The sequence below is a fragment of the Geotrypetes seraphini genome, chromosome 1 (assembly GCF_902459505.1).
Source record: "Geotrypetes seraphini chromosome 1, aGeoSer1.1, whole genome shotgun sequence".
NCBI classification, from domain to species: domain Eukaryota; kingdom Metazoa; phylum Chordata; class Amphibia; order Gymnophiona; family Dermophiidae; genus Geotrypetes; species Geotrypetes seraphini.
The window spans coordinates 540,491,212-540,507,540 of record NC_047084.1 but is presented as its reverse complement, the minus strand read 5'-3'; the positions used below and the strand labels follow the sequence as shown (position 1 = coordinate 540,507,540).

The 16,329-nt window shown below is 45.5% G+C and overlaps 1 protein-coding gene across 1 annotated transcript in view; it reads left to right on the top strand.

Annotated features, from left to right (window-relative positions):
• The window catches only part of MAN2A1 (mannosidase alpha class 2A member 1), a 414,578-nt gene that overhangs the window by 18,330 nt on the left and 379,919 nt on the right, over positions 1 to 16,329 (top strand). Inside the window, exon 2 of the mRNA XM_033929139.1 lies at positions 1,908 to 2,168. Coding sequence (XP_033785030.1) covers positions 1,908 to 2,168 — 261 coding nt within the window. The remainder of the gene's footprint in view (positions 1 to 1,907; positions 2,169 to 16,329) is intronic.

The window sequence follows — 16,329 nt, the reverse complement described above, 5'->3', positions numbered from 1 at the left end:
AGTCGGAGTTTGGACGTCTTACCCAGCAAAACGTTCAAGCGACCATAATCAAAGGTCGGCCAGCTGCACGTCCTACGCCGCAAAATGTCCAACGTAAGTCGTACAAAATGGGGGCGTTCCAAGGGCGGGTTTAGGCCTCAAACGTACAAATACGATAACCAAAGGTAAATCAGTTTGCTCTGTGCGTTCAAAGTAGCGTTTTGACTTAGACCTGCTTTCACAACGTCTAAGCTGATCCTGAGTGTGTGCCGGCCTGTGTACAGGTAAGGGAAGAGTGTGTAATATCATGTGTGTGTATCCCCTCACTTTGACCATCTCTATCTCAACCTCCCCACTTATGTTCTCACTGCTGTGTGTCTCCCCCACGTTTCATTCACCTCTGCAAACACCCCTCTCTCATCCCACCTACCTCCTATCACTATCACCAGCTCTTTCTATTACATCTATTACAGCGTACTCATGCACTGTGGTCTCTATCGTGTGATATGAGTAAGTGTTCTCTTTCACCACCTGCCTCAATCCCTGCTTGCCTATTCTGATTGGCCCAGGCGCCTCAGGCCCCACCTGTGGGCGGGGTTTCAGCTGCCTGGGCCAATTTGTCCCCATTCTGGACCCGGCTGGCCTGCCGGACGGGAGGGCTTGGCACCCATCTGTCCGGCCAACGATTTCAGGGAAGAGGGGGTGGGGGGGTCGTGGGGTCAGCCAGGAAGGGGGTCGCGGGTCAGCGGGGGAGCCGATCGGGGGTTGGGGGGTGGACGTTGGGGGGAGGGGGGTTGTGTCGAGGGCAGGAGGACCTGGGATCCCTCCTGCCCGTATTGTAGTGGGGGGTGGGGGATAGGGGGGTCCGCCTGGGCAGGAGGGGTTGGGCTCCCTCCTGCCCGATCGTGTAGGGGGTGGGGGGCGAGAGGTCAGAAGGGCTTGGGCTCCCTCCTGACTTGATCGTAATTGTGGGGGGTAACCCGTGGGGCAGGAGGGCTTGGGCACCCTCCTGCCCTGAACGTAATTGGCCGGGGGGGGGGCGGGTTGGCGATCACTGGGGCTAGGAGGACTTGGGCTCCTTCCTGCCCCGATGTCGTCGGGGAGGTCGGGGGTGCCTGGGCAGGAGGGCTTGGGCTCCCTCCTGCCCCGATGTCGCGGGGTGCTGCGGGTGCCTGGAGCAGGAGGGCTTGGGCTCCCTCCTGCCCCAATGTCATGAAGGGGGGGGGATGGATTCTGTAACCGATGTTGTTTTTGACAGACTCCAGCTTTTAGGCGAAGGACTGGCTCCTCCTTCACCTAAAAGCCCTTGTGTTAGAAGTTTTGGGCTTAGGCGTTTTTTTGGCTCATTATGGGGTATAAGTGTAGACGTCGTTTGAGTACAAGTGTAGACATAGTGGTTTAACCAGCGTTTAAACAGCTGAATGTAGAGGCAGGCCATTATCAAAACAAGGACATTTGTTTTGGTTATGGACACTTTCCCTGCTTCTGCTTCCAACGTTTAAGGCCTTAGGTCAAAAAGGGTCTTAGATGTTTTTTTGATTATGCCCCTCAAAAAGAACCTTCATTTTTGTTATGTAGTTTTAGCTTATTCTCCTTCATCCATTACCCCCTTTCTCTATGCCTGTATTCTCCAAAGAGCTAGAAAATGCACCCCCCTAAAAAAAAAATTTGAAGGTTTTGCAATTACCATATGTTAATTTTTGTGAGTAGCAGGTAATAACTGCATTACCTTAGTGTTGATAAGTAAATAAGAGCCTTTGTGTTTACAGTGTTTAGAACATTTCTAATCTCAATACATTATCTGTTAAATTTTATATAGACCTGCATAATTGAGTACAATAAATTAAATATTTTGTATTCATAGATTTTGTGCAGAACATAGAAGGAAGTAAATATCGTAGTAATTTTCCTTTGTTTTTTCTTTACAGGGTCAACTTTCAGTATTGCAAGAGAAGATAGACCATTTAGAACGTCTTTTGGAAGAAAACAATGAAATAATATCCAACATAAGAGACTCTGTAATCAATCTGAGTGAATCAGTAAAGGATGGTCAAAAGATCCCAGAAAACATTAATTTTAGCCAAGAATCTCATTCTCACGTCTTGCCATTTGTGCCTGCGTTGCTTCCAGTTGACCCCAAGGACTGTTCATTTGCTGTGAAAAATAGTAATCAAGTTTCAGATGTGCGGGTAAGTGATAGTAAATGTCTTATCCCAGGACAAGCAGACAGCATATTCTCCCATGTGGGTGACGTCATCCATGGAGCCCGGATGCGGACAGCTTCGCAAGCAGACTTGCTTGTAGAACTTTAGAAAGTTCGCGACTGCCGCCCCACCCAGTACAGGTCGCGTCTCTCCTCAGTTCTCAGTTTTCCACGGAGCCGAGAAGTTCTAGTTCGACACTCTGCGCATGACTCAATTCTACTTTGTGCCTTCTCTCACTGCGGTTCATGTTTTATTTCTTTTCAGGGTTGCTGTGTATTTCTTGCATGTGTCATATAAAAAAAAAATACACTTTATTTTTCTTTCATTGACGGCAGGGCCTGCCTCGCGGCCTCAGCCGGTGGGTTTCGAATTAGCTGCGGCTATCTTCCCGTTTATGTCCTGGCCAGCCACAGGCTTCAAGAAGTGTAGAAAGCGATCTCCCTCACTGGCCCACATCAGTGGTGTATTAAGTGTTTGGGACCTGACCATCGTCCGGAATCGTGTGTTCACTGTGCTACCCTTCAACCTCGTGCCCGCAAATGTCGTCGAATTCAGGTAGAAAAACTCTTCGGAGGTATGGATCCACTTGCCCCGGTCTCGACCTCGAATCTCGTCAAGCTTACAGGAGTTCCGCCTTCTGCCTTGACCTATGCTTCAACTTTAATCAAGCCATCCTCGTTTGGCGCGTCCTCGAGTAAATCTGCTAAGTCTTTTGACAAGATGCTTGCCTCGCTGCCTCCCTCAGGTCAGGTGCCAGCAGTAGCTATCAAGATACCCAAGAAGCATATCTCCAAGGCGAAGGGTCATTCTTCCTCCTCTTTCCCGGAGACTATAGCCACACCAAATGTACCAGATCCTCAAGTCTCAGTGTCACATTTGGAGGCTATGATCCAGACCATTTTGGTTTGTCAGTTTGGTAATATGCTTGCAGTCATGCTCCTACCTCGACTCTGCTTCCTGCAGTCCAGCCTGACCACTTAGCAGTATCACAAGGAGTCGAGTCCTTGGTTTATCTCAAGCTGATCCTCTTCACTCTATACAAGGAGTCGAGTCCTTGGGAGTGCCTTGAGAGGACTCTTCACACTCTATGCAAGGAGTCGAGTCTTTGCAAGTGTCTCGCCTGGAGCAAAAGCAGTAAGTGCCTCGAGATGCCTCGACACCAGGCGTTCATTCCCTTTTGGTGTCTCGATCTCCAGCCTCCAGCCCTCCCTCCTCATATAAGGCATCGCCCTTTCCGAGGCATAGGGCAAAGACTCCTCGACTTTCTCGAGACCTGCCTGGTTCGAGTCATGGTTCTCCACACCAGTCGAGGCATTCATCGAGGCACAGATCCTCTTCTCGAGGCAAGAATCGTCTCTCCAGACCTCGAGACTCTTTGAGGCCTCCAACTCCGAAGTCGAGGACACCCTCTCCAGATACTGCTGCTTCTTCTCCTACGAGGGATTCTATCCACTCTCTCAGTGAGTCGTCTATACCTGCATATTCAGGCCTCAGGTATCAGTACTCCAGAGAAGCTTCGCCCTCGTTCTCTGCCTTACAAGGCACCTCGAGGTCACTTTCTTCTCCTCGAGGCCAACCATCCTTGGAGCAGATATCTTTCTCTTCTTTCCTACGTCAAATGAGTAAGAAACTCAATATTACTCTGGATTCTGATTCCAAATACAGTGGTACCTTGGTTTACGAGCATAATTCGTTCCAGAAGCATGCTCGTAAACCAAAATACTCGTATATCAAAGCGAGTTTCCCCATAGGAAATAATGGAAACTCGCTTTGATACATTCCCACCCCCCCGCGTGATCTGCCCTCCCCCCCGCTCGTTTCGCCGCCCCATGATCCGGCGACCCCCCGCTCACGTCGCACCCCCTCCCCACCGCGATCCGGTATTCCCCAAGCATCCACCCACCCACCCGATCACATTTCTTACCCCCGTTTGGCACCGGCACCAACGCACAGGACATGCCGGTGCCCGAAGATCTGCCTCCTTTGTGCTGGGCCTTGAGCATCTGTGCATGCTCAAGGCCTTTGGGTTCCCGTTCTCTCGGAGAATCTCGGAGAGAACGGGAACCCGAAGGCCTTGAGCATGCGCATATGTTCAAGGCCCAGCACGAAGGAGGCAGATCTTCGGGCACCAGCATGTCCTGTGCGTTGGTGCCGGAGCCAAACGGGGGTAAGAAATGTGATCGGGTGGGTGGTTGGATGCCTGGGGGATGCCGGATCGCGGCGGGGAGGGGGTACAACGCGAGCGGAGGGTGCCGGATCGCGGGGGGGGGGGCGCCCGTAAATCAAGGCACGCTCGGTTTTTGAGGTGCCAATTTTGCGAATGTTTTGCTCGTCTTGCAAATACTCGCAAACCTGTGCACTTGCAAACCGAGGTACCATTGTGCAGTGGAACCTTGGTTTACGAGCATAATTCGTTCCAGAAGCATACTCGTAAACCAAAGTAGTCGTATATCAAAGTGAGTTTCCCCATAGGAAGTAAGGGAAACTCGCTTGATGTGTTCTGACCCACCCCCACCCCCCGAGGCCAGCAGCGCTGCTCCACCTTAACCAACCCCCGAGGCCACCGGCATTGCTCCACATTCCCCCCCCCCCGCAATCCGGCACCGCCCCCACTCGTGTTGCCCCCCGGCCGCGATTTGGCATCCCCCACGCAAAAAACACATTGATTTACCCCCATATGGCACCAGTATCAACACACAGGACATGCCGGTGCCCGAAGATCTGCCGTCTTCCTTTTGCTGGGCCTTGAGCATTTGCGCACGCTCAAGGCCTTCTAGTCTCACTCTCTGAGATTCTCAGAGATCTAAGAGAATCTCAGAGAGAGTGAGACTAGAAGGACTTGAGCATGCGCAGATGCTCAAGGCCCAGCAAAAGGAAAATGGCAGATCTTCGGGCACCGGCATGTTCTGTGCGTTGGTGCTGGTGCTGGTGCCATATGGGGGTAAGCCAATGTGTGTATGTGGTGGGTGGGTGCGTGGGGGATGCCAAATCGCGGCAGGGGGATGCCGGGGGGGGGGATGGTGGCGATCGTAAATCGAGTCAAGCTCGGTTTCCGAGGCGCAGATTTTATGAATGTTTTGCTCGTCTTGCAAAACACTCACAAACCGGTGCGCTCATAAACCGAGGTTTGACTGTACTCTCAGGAGTATTTAGAAGAAATAGGTATGTCTCGTCCTCCTGCGGAGTCTCTCAAATTACCCATTAATATTCATTACTCATTCTTTCTCAAACCTTCAAGAGAAACCTTGAGACACCTTTATTCCATTCCTGCTGTTCCAGGAAAGCTGGAGTCTCATTACAGGATGGTCCACTGCAAGGGCTTCGAGAAATCTCAGTTAACCCATCAGTCCCTTCTTGTGGAGTCTTCTCTGAAAAAGACCAATGCTGCCACTGTCCCTCCTAGAAGAGAGGGCAAGACCATGGACAAATTTGGTCGTCGGTTGTATCAAAATTCTTTCATGGCAACTAGAGTTTTAAATTACAACTTTGTTTTCATTTCTTATTTGAAGCATTTGGTTGACACACTGCATGAATATTTCAAATATATTCCTCAACATCGTCTTCCAGGTTTTCAGCATACGATCACCACTCTGTCTCAACTCCGCATTCATCTTCTTCAATCTTCCTATGATGCATTTGAACTTTCCTCGAAGGTCACTGCCTTTTCAGTGGTGATGCACAGGCTTGCCTGGCTCTGCACTATAGACATGGACTCTAATCTTCAAGATCGTCTGGCCAACATTACTTGTCAAGGAAATGAATTGTTTAATGACTCCATCAAGGCAGCTACTGAACATGAAAAATCGTTTGCTTCCATCACTCATCCTAAGCCTAAGCCTTCCACTTCTAAAGGCTTCAGACCTCTTCCATCTTATCAGAGGCGTTTTCCACAGAGAGCAGCTCCTTATACAAGAGCACCTCCTAAGAAACAACCACAACAGCAGCAGAGGCAACAGAAACCTCAGACTCCTGCTGTACCTAAGGCTTCTCAGCCTTTTTGACCATCTAAGACAGAGCATAACCTACATCGTTCTGCCTCTGTCCTCTCCTCTTCCCATTGGAGTTTGTTTCCATCATTTTTATCACCACTGGGAGATCATTACATCAGATCTCTGGGTGCTGTCCATCATCAGGGAAGGATACTCTCTTCATTTCATCCAGGTTCCTCCAGATCTTCCTCCAAGACAGTATCCTTCCAGTCAATCCCAGACCGCCCTTTTTCTTCAGGAAGCTCAAGTTCTGCTTCGTCTCCGTGCCATCAAGGAGGTTCCGCTGGAACAGCAGTGCAGGGGTTTTTACTCCCGTTGCTTCCTAGTTCCGAAGAAGACAGGCGATCTGCGACCTATTTTGGAACTCAGAGCCCTCAACAAATTTCTTGTTAGAGAGAAATTTCGGATGCTATCTCTGGCATCTCTATACCCCCTTCTAGATCAGAACGATTGGTTATGTTCTCTAGATCTCAAAGAGGCTTACACTCACATTTCCATTCATCCAGCCTCTCGACAATTCCTCATATTTCTGGTGGGGAATCTGCATTTTCAGTACAGAGTGCTACCTTTCGGCATGGCTTCATCTCCAAGAGTGTTTACCAAGTGCCTCATGGTAGTGGCAGCAGCTCTGCGGAACCTTGGCCTCCAGGTGTTCACGTACCTGGATGACTGGCTCATCAAGGATTCAACATCTCAAGGGGTTATTGTAGCGACCCAGCGGACTACGTGGTTCCTACAAAATTTGGGATTCGAAATCAACTTTCCCAAATCCCAGCTACAGCCCTCTCAAACTTTGCAGTTCATCGGAGCTGTTCTAGACACTGTCCGGCTCAGAGCATTCCTTCCTCAACAACGTCAGGAGGCTCTCATTCATCTCTGCCACAAAGTGTCTTCCTTGACTACAATGTCAGCAAGACACATGATGGTTCTCCTGGGTCACATGGCCTCTACAGTTCAAGTGACTCCTTTTGCCAGACTTCACCTGAGAATTCCTCAGTGGACCCTGGCATCTTAGTGGGCGCAGGCTTGCGACCCACTCTCTCAACACATCACAGTGATGCCTTCGTTGGGACAGTCTCTCCACTGATGGATACTCTTCCAATCTTTCCAGAGGTTTATTATTTGAAACCCCTCCTCATCAGAAGGTCATCACGACAGATTCTTCGACGTACGCTTTGAGGGGTTAATCTCGATGGTCTCCATACTCAAGGCCATTGGTCCAGCACGGATCGTCAGTGTCACATCAATCTGTTGGAAATCAGAGCGATCTTCAATGCTCTCAAAGCTTTTCAGCATCTTCTTCACGACCAGGTAGTCCTCATTCGGATGGACAACCAAGTCACCATGTACTATGTCAACAAGCAGGGAGGAACAGGATCTTTCCCTCTTTGTCAGGAAGCTCTATAGCTGTGGGATTGGGCCATCCTTCACAACACCTTCCTCAAAGCTGTCTACATTCAGGGAGCGAAAAACTGTCTGGCGGACAAATTGAGTCATCTACAATCTCACGAATGGACACTCAATTCCTCGCCTCTTCATCACATTTTTTCTCAGTAGGGAATTCCTCAGATAGATCTCTTCGCATCTCCTAACAACAACAAACTGCCTCAATTCTGCTCCAGGATATACTCCCCTCACCGACTGGAGACAGATGCTTTTCTCCTGGAATGGACGAATTGGTTTCTCTATGCGTTCTCTCCATTCCCTCTCATACTCAAGACACTTGTCAAGCTCAAACAGGAACATGCCACCATGATTCTGATAGCTTCTCGGTAGCCCAGGCAATCTTGGTTCTCCCTTCTACTTCAACTGAGCAGCAGGGAGCCACTACTTCTACCAGTTTTTCCCTCTCTGCTTACACAGAGTCATGGGTCTCTACTTCATACCAACTTGCAGTCTCTACATCTGACAGCTTGGTACCTCTCAACCTAACTGCCACTCTACAGTTTTCTCAATCTGTACAGGACATTTTAGAGGCTTCTAGGAAGCCTACCACTAGACAATGCTACAATCAGAAAAGGACTAGATTTTCTGCTTGGTGCACCATTCATCACAAGGAGTCTCAATCTACCTCCTTGTCTTCAGTTTTGGATTACCTGATCCATTTGTCTCAATCAGGCCTCAAATACACATCCATTTGAGACCATCTCAGTGCCATTGCTGCTTTCCATTAGCCCATCGAAGGGAAACCCCTCTCTGCTCATCATGTGGTTTTCAGATTTATGAAAGGTCTTTTCAATGTCAACCCACCTCTCAAACCGCCTCCAGTGCTTTGGGATCTCAATGTTGATCTTGCTCAGTTGATGAAGCCTCCTTTCGAACCAATGGATTCGGCTCATCTTAAATATCTCTCTTGGAAAGTGGTTTTTCTTTTTGCTCTCACGTCCACTTGCAGGATCAGCGAACTCCAAGCTTTAGTTGCAGACCCACCTTTCACAGTATTAAGAACATAAGAACATAAACAATGCCTCTGCTGGGTCAGACCTGAAGTCCATCGTGCTCAGCAGCCCGCTCACGCAGCGGCCCAACAGGTCCAGGGCCTGTGCAATGATCCTCTATTTATACCCTTCTATCTCCCTTTCCAGCAGGAAATTGTCCAATCCTTTCTTAAACCCCAATACCGTACTCTGCCCTATTACATCCTCTGGAAGCGCATTCCAGGTGTCCACCACACGCTGGGTAAAGAAGAACTTCCTAGCATTTGTTTTGAATCTGTCCCCTTTCAGTTTTTCCGAATGCCCTCTTGTTCTTATATTTTTTGAAAGTTTGAAGAATCTGTCCCTCTCTACTCTCTCTATGCCCCTCATGATCTTATAAGTCTCTATCATATCCCCTCTAAGTCTCCTCTTCTCCAGGGAAAAGAGACCCAGTTTCTCCAATCTCTCAGCGTATGAAAGGTTTTCCATCCCTTTTATCAGACGTGTCGTTCTCCTCTGAACCCTCTCGAGTAACGCCATATCCTTCTTAAGGTACGGCGACCAATATTGGACGCAGTATTCCAGATGTGGGCGCACCATCGCCCGATACAGCGGCAGGATAACTTTTTTCGTCCTGGTTGTAATACCCTTCTTGATTATACCTAGCATTCTATTCGCTCTCTTAGTGGCCGCTGCGCACTGTACCGTCGGCTTCATTGTCATGTCCACCATTACCCCAAGTCCCTTTCTTGGGTACTCTCGTTCACTAACATCCCTCCCATTATATAGTTGTACCTGGGTTTCTGCTTCCCAGATGCAATACTTTTCATTTCTCAACGTTGAACTTCATCTGCCATCTCGTTGCCCATTCCCCTAGTTTGCTCAAGTCCCTTTGCAATTCTTCGCAGTCCTCATTAGTCCGAGCTCCACTAAATAGTTTGGTGTCGTCCGCAAATTTTATTATCTCACACTTCGTCCCTGTTTATAGATCATTTATGAATATATTAAATAGCAGCGGCCCGAGCACCGAGCCCTGCGGAACACCACTGGTGACCCTCCTCCAGTCCGAGTAGTGGCCCTTCACCCCTACCCTCTGTTTCCTACCCAGTTTCTGATCCATCTATGTACGTCTCCGTCCACCCCATGGTTTTTCAGTTTCCGGAGTAGACGCTTTGTGAGGCACCTTGTCAAAGGCTTTTTGGAAATCCAGGTATATGATGTCTATGGGGTCTCCTCTGTTCATTTGTTTGTTAATTCCTTCGAAGAAGTGCAATAAGTTAGTTAGGCACGATCTTCCATGCAGAAACCATGTTGGTGGTCCTCTGTACTCTTCCTAAATTCTTACCTAAAGTGGTTGTAGAATTTAATCTCAATCAATCCATTGTACTTCCAGTGTTTTTTCCAAAGCCTCATTATCATCCTGGAGAAACAGCTCTTCATACTCTGGACTGTAAGCATGATTTGGCTTTCTACTTGCAACGTATTCAACCACATAGATCTGCACCTCAACTTTTTGTCTCTTTCGATCCAAACAAGTTGGGACATCCGATTTCCAAGCGCACCATCTCCAGCTGGTTAGCTGCTTGCATCTCTTTCTGCTATGCTCAGGCTGGACTGCATCTACAGAGTTGAGTCAGAGCCCACAAAGTCAGAGCCATGGTGGCATCAGTGGCTTTCTTCAGATCTACTCCTATTGAGGAAATCTGTAAAGCTGCCACTTGGTCCTCGGTTCATACGTTCACTTCTCATTATTGTCTGGATACTTTTTCCAGACGGGATGGCCATTTCGGCCAGGCAATTTTACAAAATTTATCCTCCTAATTTGTTAACACTTCCACCATCCCATTTTGGTTAGCTTGGAGGTCACCCACATGTGAGAATATGCTGCCTACTTGTCCTGGGATAAAGCACAGTTACTTGCCGTAACAGATGTTATCCAGGGACAGCAGGCGGATATTCTCACAACCCACCCACCTCCCCTGTTGACTTCTCTGCTAGCTATCTGAACTGAGGAGAGTTGCGCCCTGCACTGGACGGGAAGGCACTCGTGTATGCACGGGCGGCAGTCGCAAACTTTCTAAAGTTCTACAAGCAAGTCTGCTTGCGAAGCTGTCTGCATCCGGGCTCCATGGATGACGTCACCCACATGTGAGAATATCTGCCTGCTGTACCTGGATAACACCAGTTACGGTAAGTAACTGTGCTTTCTATCATACAAATTAAGTTCCAGTATTGTACGCAATTGATGGGACTGCCATCTGAATCCTTTGGCTTCTGTAATTGTTCATTTTGAATTTATGGAGCATTGTGTTCTGTGGCTTATATACCGTAAATACTCTATTAGTACCTATCATATGAAATTGAAATGAAAAAGCAAACAAAGCATTGTTGCTTGTCTGTAACACGGGGTATCATAAATCCTGGGCCATCAGGTTAATGTAGTGTCTAAAAATTGCATTTTAGTGCTAAGGATTCCAAATTCATTTACTGTGCTGCTGAAGAAATGTCCACAATTTCTACTTTCTCACTACAGTTTGGCTCTATAAACTTTAGCTGTGTGATCGAAGAGCTTTGAGCTGATCTTGTGGTTTCGAACAAAAAAAAAATTGTAAGGCTCTTTAGCTACTATGTTGCAGCTTCCAGAAACAGTGTTTTTCCTATTTCCACACTGCAATTCAGCTTTCTGTAAGTTTGATCCACATGGTGCATAAAATTTAGGCTGATTTTATGGTTTCAATCCAGACAAAATTGCAAAACCAGCCTGAAGATTCATCACCAGACATCTCAAGTTTTCAGAGAGCTGAGGTGCGACAAATAAGTAGAAAGTGTGTTGTGCTTTTTTTTTTTTTTTTTCTGGGCCTTGCGCAGAACTGTTTTGCTTCACAAAACATTGGGAGATGTGAGAGTGAGAGGAATTGGTGGTGGGGGGAGGAGTTTTGAGAGAGAGACTGGATGAATGTGGAAAGTTTTATAAGTAAAAGATGGACTAGGAGGAGCTTACCAAACTGTGCTCTGCCATAGTGTGCAGTTGATTTAAGTTAATATTTCTCTATCTCCAGCAGGAGGTAGACAGTTCTCAGTGCAGCTATGGGTCTCTTCCTTGGATACTTCTCTTGGTTTTAATTTTCTCCTTGGTGAGGAATCCCTTTCAGTGGCAGCTGTAGCAGTGTTCTTGTTGGGAGGTAGATGCTGGGGCTTATGAGAGCTTTTGCACTGGCTCTTAGTAACCTGTTTGTGATGGGGGAGAGGAATTGGTACTTTAAGAGGTGATGAAAAGTTTTCCGCCTGGTCAACTTCTTAAATTCTGAGCACTCTTGTGAAGTGCCAGTTTGCAGAATCGTAATGTTATGTTTTGACATTGCTTCAGATTGTTGATTGAACCATGTCAACAAAAAGTGTGGAATTTTCAAATGTGGAACTCTGAGCCATCATGAAGTTCCTATTCTTGCAGAAAACAACAACAAAGGAAATCCATTAATGTATAATGCAAACATTGAGTGACAAATGCTCATCATACTCCACAGTGAAGAAGTGGTGTGCATACTTTCAATGTGGAGATTTTGAGACCGAAGATGCAGCAAGGTCTAGGAGGCCTCAAACACTGTCAACTCCTGAAATTGTTGACCTTGTCCATGACCTGATTTTGAAAGATTGGTGAATATCAGCCAGAACAATTGCTGAGTCACTACAGATATCCAGGAAATGTGTTGGGTATATAATCCACAAGCAGCTGCGTATGCAGAAGCTGTCAGTCAAGTGGATGCCCAAATGTTTGAATGCTGACAAGAAATGACATTGAGTGGACACTTCCAAGTTGATTTTGCAGCATTTTCAGTGAGCTGGTGCCAACTTTTTGGAACAACTAGTTACTGCTGATGAAACATTGTTACACCACAATGATCCTGAGACAAAACAGTCCATGCAATGGTGGCACTCAGGTTCTCCAAAGCCAAGGAAATCCAAGATCCAAAAGTCAGCAGGAAAGGTCATGGCCATAGTATTTTGGGATCAGGAAGGTGATATGACTGTCTTCCAAGGGACCAAACAGTTAATGCAGAATACTAAATAACTTGCTGTTAATGCAGAATACTAAATAACTTACTATTCAAGAAATCCCTGGAAAAGAAATAACACCGCAAGTATCAAACACCGCCTCTCATTCAAGCCAACTACCCTAAACAAATAACCATACTCATTTCTTACTCTCTTTGAAAATGACCAAATCTCTTTTTGGTAAGATCTTTTTGTATTACTTCCTTGATAATTCTTTTGTAATCCGCCTTGAACTGCAAGGTAATGGTGGAATAGAAATCCCTGATGTAATGTAATGTATTAAAGGAGGCATTGAAAGAAAAAAGAAGAAGGAAGCTGTGGAAAGAAGTTCTCTTTTTGCAAGACAATGCACCTGCTCATAAGGCTGGCAAAACGATGGATGTTTTGACGCAGTTGGGGTTTCAGTGCATAGACCATCCACCCTACTCATTAGATTTTACCCCATCTCACTATTTTCTGTTTCCAAACCTTAAAGAGTTTGAAAGAGCAACAATTGTCGAGTAATTCAGAGGTATGCTTTAACTCCTTCATCCTTTTCTATATCTTATGCCATTCGCCTAAGAAATTGGATTTGGTCTTCTTTTATGCCTGGTGGAGTTTTTAGTAAGAATGGAATGGTGATTGCATCAGTGGAGCATTATTTTTTGGAAGGGTTACAGAAACTTCAGATATGATGTGCCAAGTGTGTTGAACTTAGGGGTGAATATGTGGAATTATCCCAGGACAAGCAGGCAGCATATTCTCTACATGTGGGTGACGTCACCAACGGAGCCCCCTAGCGGATGTTTTCACAAGCAGGATTAGGGCGCGGAGAACACTGCGGGAGTTTGGCGCTGGACCGACCGTCCCATTGTCCCTGCGCACAGCTTCGGGACGCTGAAACTGAAAACGGGACATTTCAGCATCCTGAAGCGGTGGCTCGGGATAACGGGACGGTTGGTCCAATAATGGGACTGTCCCGTTGAAAATGGGACGTATGGTCACCTTATGTATACTCCATTTAGGACACTCAGATCAACAGAACAGCATCTTTTGATTATCCCCTCCCTAAAAGGTATAGGCACTAGGAGATCTACTATTTTTTCAGTTATAGCTCCGCAGCTCTGGAATAATTTACCAAAGTATATGCATGGCGAAACCTCGTTAGAAAAATTCAATGGCTCTTTAAAAAGCTTTCCGTATAAGGATGCATTTCAGGCATAGACAAGACAACCAGTCTACGTTTAAAATCTTATATTTTATATCTTAACATCCAATTTTAATCAGTCCTTATATATAGGACTTAAGTTTTTTTTGTTTTGTTTTTTTCTCTTTCCTTCCTTATTTTTTTGCTTTTTGCCCTCCCTGATGACCCCTAAATGTTCTCTTTCTGCTTTAATAATTGTAGTTCATCCCCCTTTCCTTTTGTATCTGTATTGAATTTTGTATGTATACATTATTTTGTATTAAATTGCCATATGGTTATGTGTTGGGTTTTTTCCGCCCCCCATTTTAAATTTGTAATATGCTTTGAAATATTTGACATTGCATACACATCTAATTTTAATAAAATTTGAAATTTGATTTGAAATTTAATCGAGTAGGTCCCTTTGGCCCTCCACATTTCTATGCATTTCAATAGATTAGAACATTTATATTCCACACTCACCTCAAGCGTTCAATGTGGCTTAAAAAAATTTGAGGCTGAGAAACTAACAATTAGCTATGTTGTTTCATTTGTCTAACAACAAAATTCTAAAATAGCTATCTTAAAACAACAAAACTCTGGAATATGTTTAAATTATATTTATTGATTTTCAAATCAAATGAACCAAGAAACAACTTGTACAGAAAGCAAGATTAACAACCAAATACATAACAAGAAAATCATCAGATATCATTAAGAATAAATCTTAGTTAATTATGCTTAAGTCCTCAATTATAAGATCCAAGGTGTTCCATTTAATGAGAAAGAAAAGAAACATGAACTAAATATGTTCTAATACATGATAATGGCTATAGAGCTGAGTGCAGGGATTAAATTCTATAATCCTTAGGGTTTAAGATTTTCTACTTCCAAATGGGATAACGCTAAGAAAGAAGACAACTGAATAGGTTCAAAGAATACATATTTAACATATTACACTTACATGGGTGTCGCAAATAAAATGTAGCACCTAAAGATATAACACCTAGTTTCATCAACAAAAATTCACGGCGACTCTTTTGGGTCTCCCATGAAAGATCAGAGAACATCTGTATTTTAAATCCCATAAATTCTCTCTGCTGATATTTAAAGAACAATTTTAACAACCAAACTTTATTAGTAGAGAGAGCTACAGATATAATCAAAGTACTTGACACTGCTGCTTCTTTGTCTGATCTGTCCAGTAACTCAGATACATTCAGTGGTCCTTGATCTAGGGATCTGTTTTGAGATTGACTTTTATCAGGTAAATAATATACTCGTGATAAAGGGGGTAAAGAATCTTCAGAAACCCCCAAAACTTCAAGAAGATACCTCTTAAACATTTCCCTAGGTGTTACCGACGTTAACCTAGGGAAATTGATTAATCTTAAGTTATTATATCTGGCGTTATTTTCCAGGTTTTCCATCTTTCTCCTAAGACTAACATTATCTTTCATGAGACTTTCCTGTAATTGTCTAGATGTCTTAACTTCTTGTTCAACCTTCTGAATAGAGGAGTTAAGAGGCAGTCGTTTCATTTTTCAAATTTTTCAGCTCCTTTGTGTGTTTGCTGGAAGTTAGGGCTTATGGTCTTCACAAGGCCAGCCATAAGATCCCATAATGAGTCCAGGGTTACCTCTGAGGGTTTCTCCAGTGAAAGTAAAGGTAATGTAGTAGAATAGTGCTCACCGGACTGTTGTAGATTTTGTTGCTGTACTCTGAAATATGTAAGCCTTTAACAACTTATGTAATCAGATATAACTAGTTTGACATTTTGTCAGATGGGAAGTTCATTCTACCACCTAGCAGCTTGAAAGTATATTGCTGACTGATAAATTTGTTATTTCTTGTATGATCCTGCTCTATTCCTGGATAAGTTGGTTACAAAACTGCTTGTAGGAAGTCTCATTTACTTAATTTTTTCAGACCCTCCCCTCTTATCTCAAGATTGCTTTCAGGAATCCAGTTGCTTTCCTACAAGTGAGACAATAGGAGCTCATGTTTAATTTTTCTTCTACTCAGTATTTTTACGTGTTTTGCATCTTCATGCTACAGAGGTTCACAGCGGGGACAGCTCTGGCTGTGGGAGATCATAGACTTTGTAGATAAAGTCTATTTTCAGGGGGTTGGCTTCATTGCAGTGCACCTACTGGATAGCCTGCACCTTCAGATCATGGCTCAGGGACTGTTCCCTTGGGAGCTGGCTCACCCCAGGTTCGTCCGCTAGCGGGTTTAAGCACAAGCTGTGTGGCTCTGTAGAGATGTGCCGGGATTGAAGCCGACTGCGTTCCTCCACCAGGTTGCGTGTGTGACGTGTTCTGTGGGTGGCAGAGGTCCCTGGCCAGTGGAGTCGAGCCAGAGGGGCAGTCAGAAGACCAGTAGTCCAGTGCAAGGCTTATTGAGGCAGAGGATCTCCCTGTAAGCTGTTTTAGCTTCTGCTATTTCAGCTCTCAGCACAGCATTGCATTGCATTGCAATGCTGTGCTGAGAGCTGAAATAGCAGAAGCTAAAACAGCTTA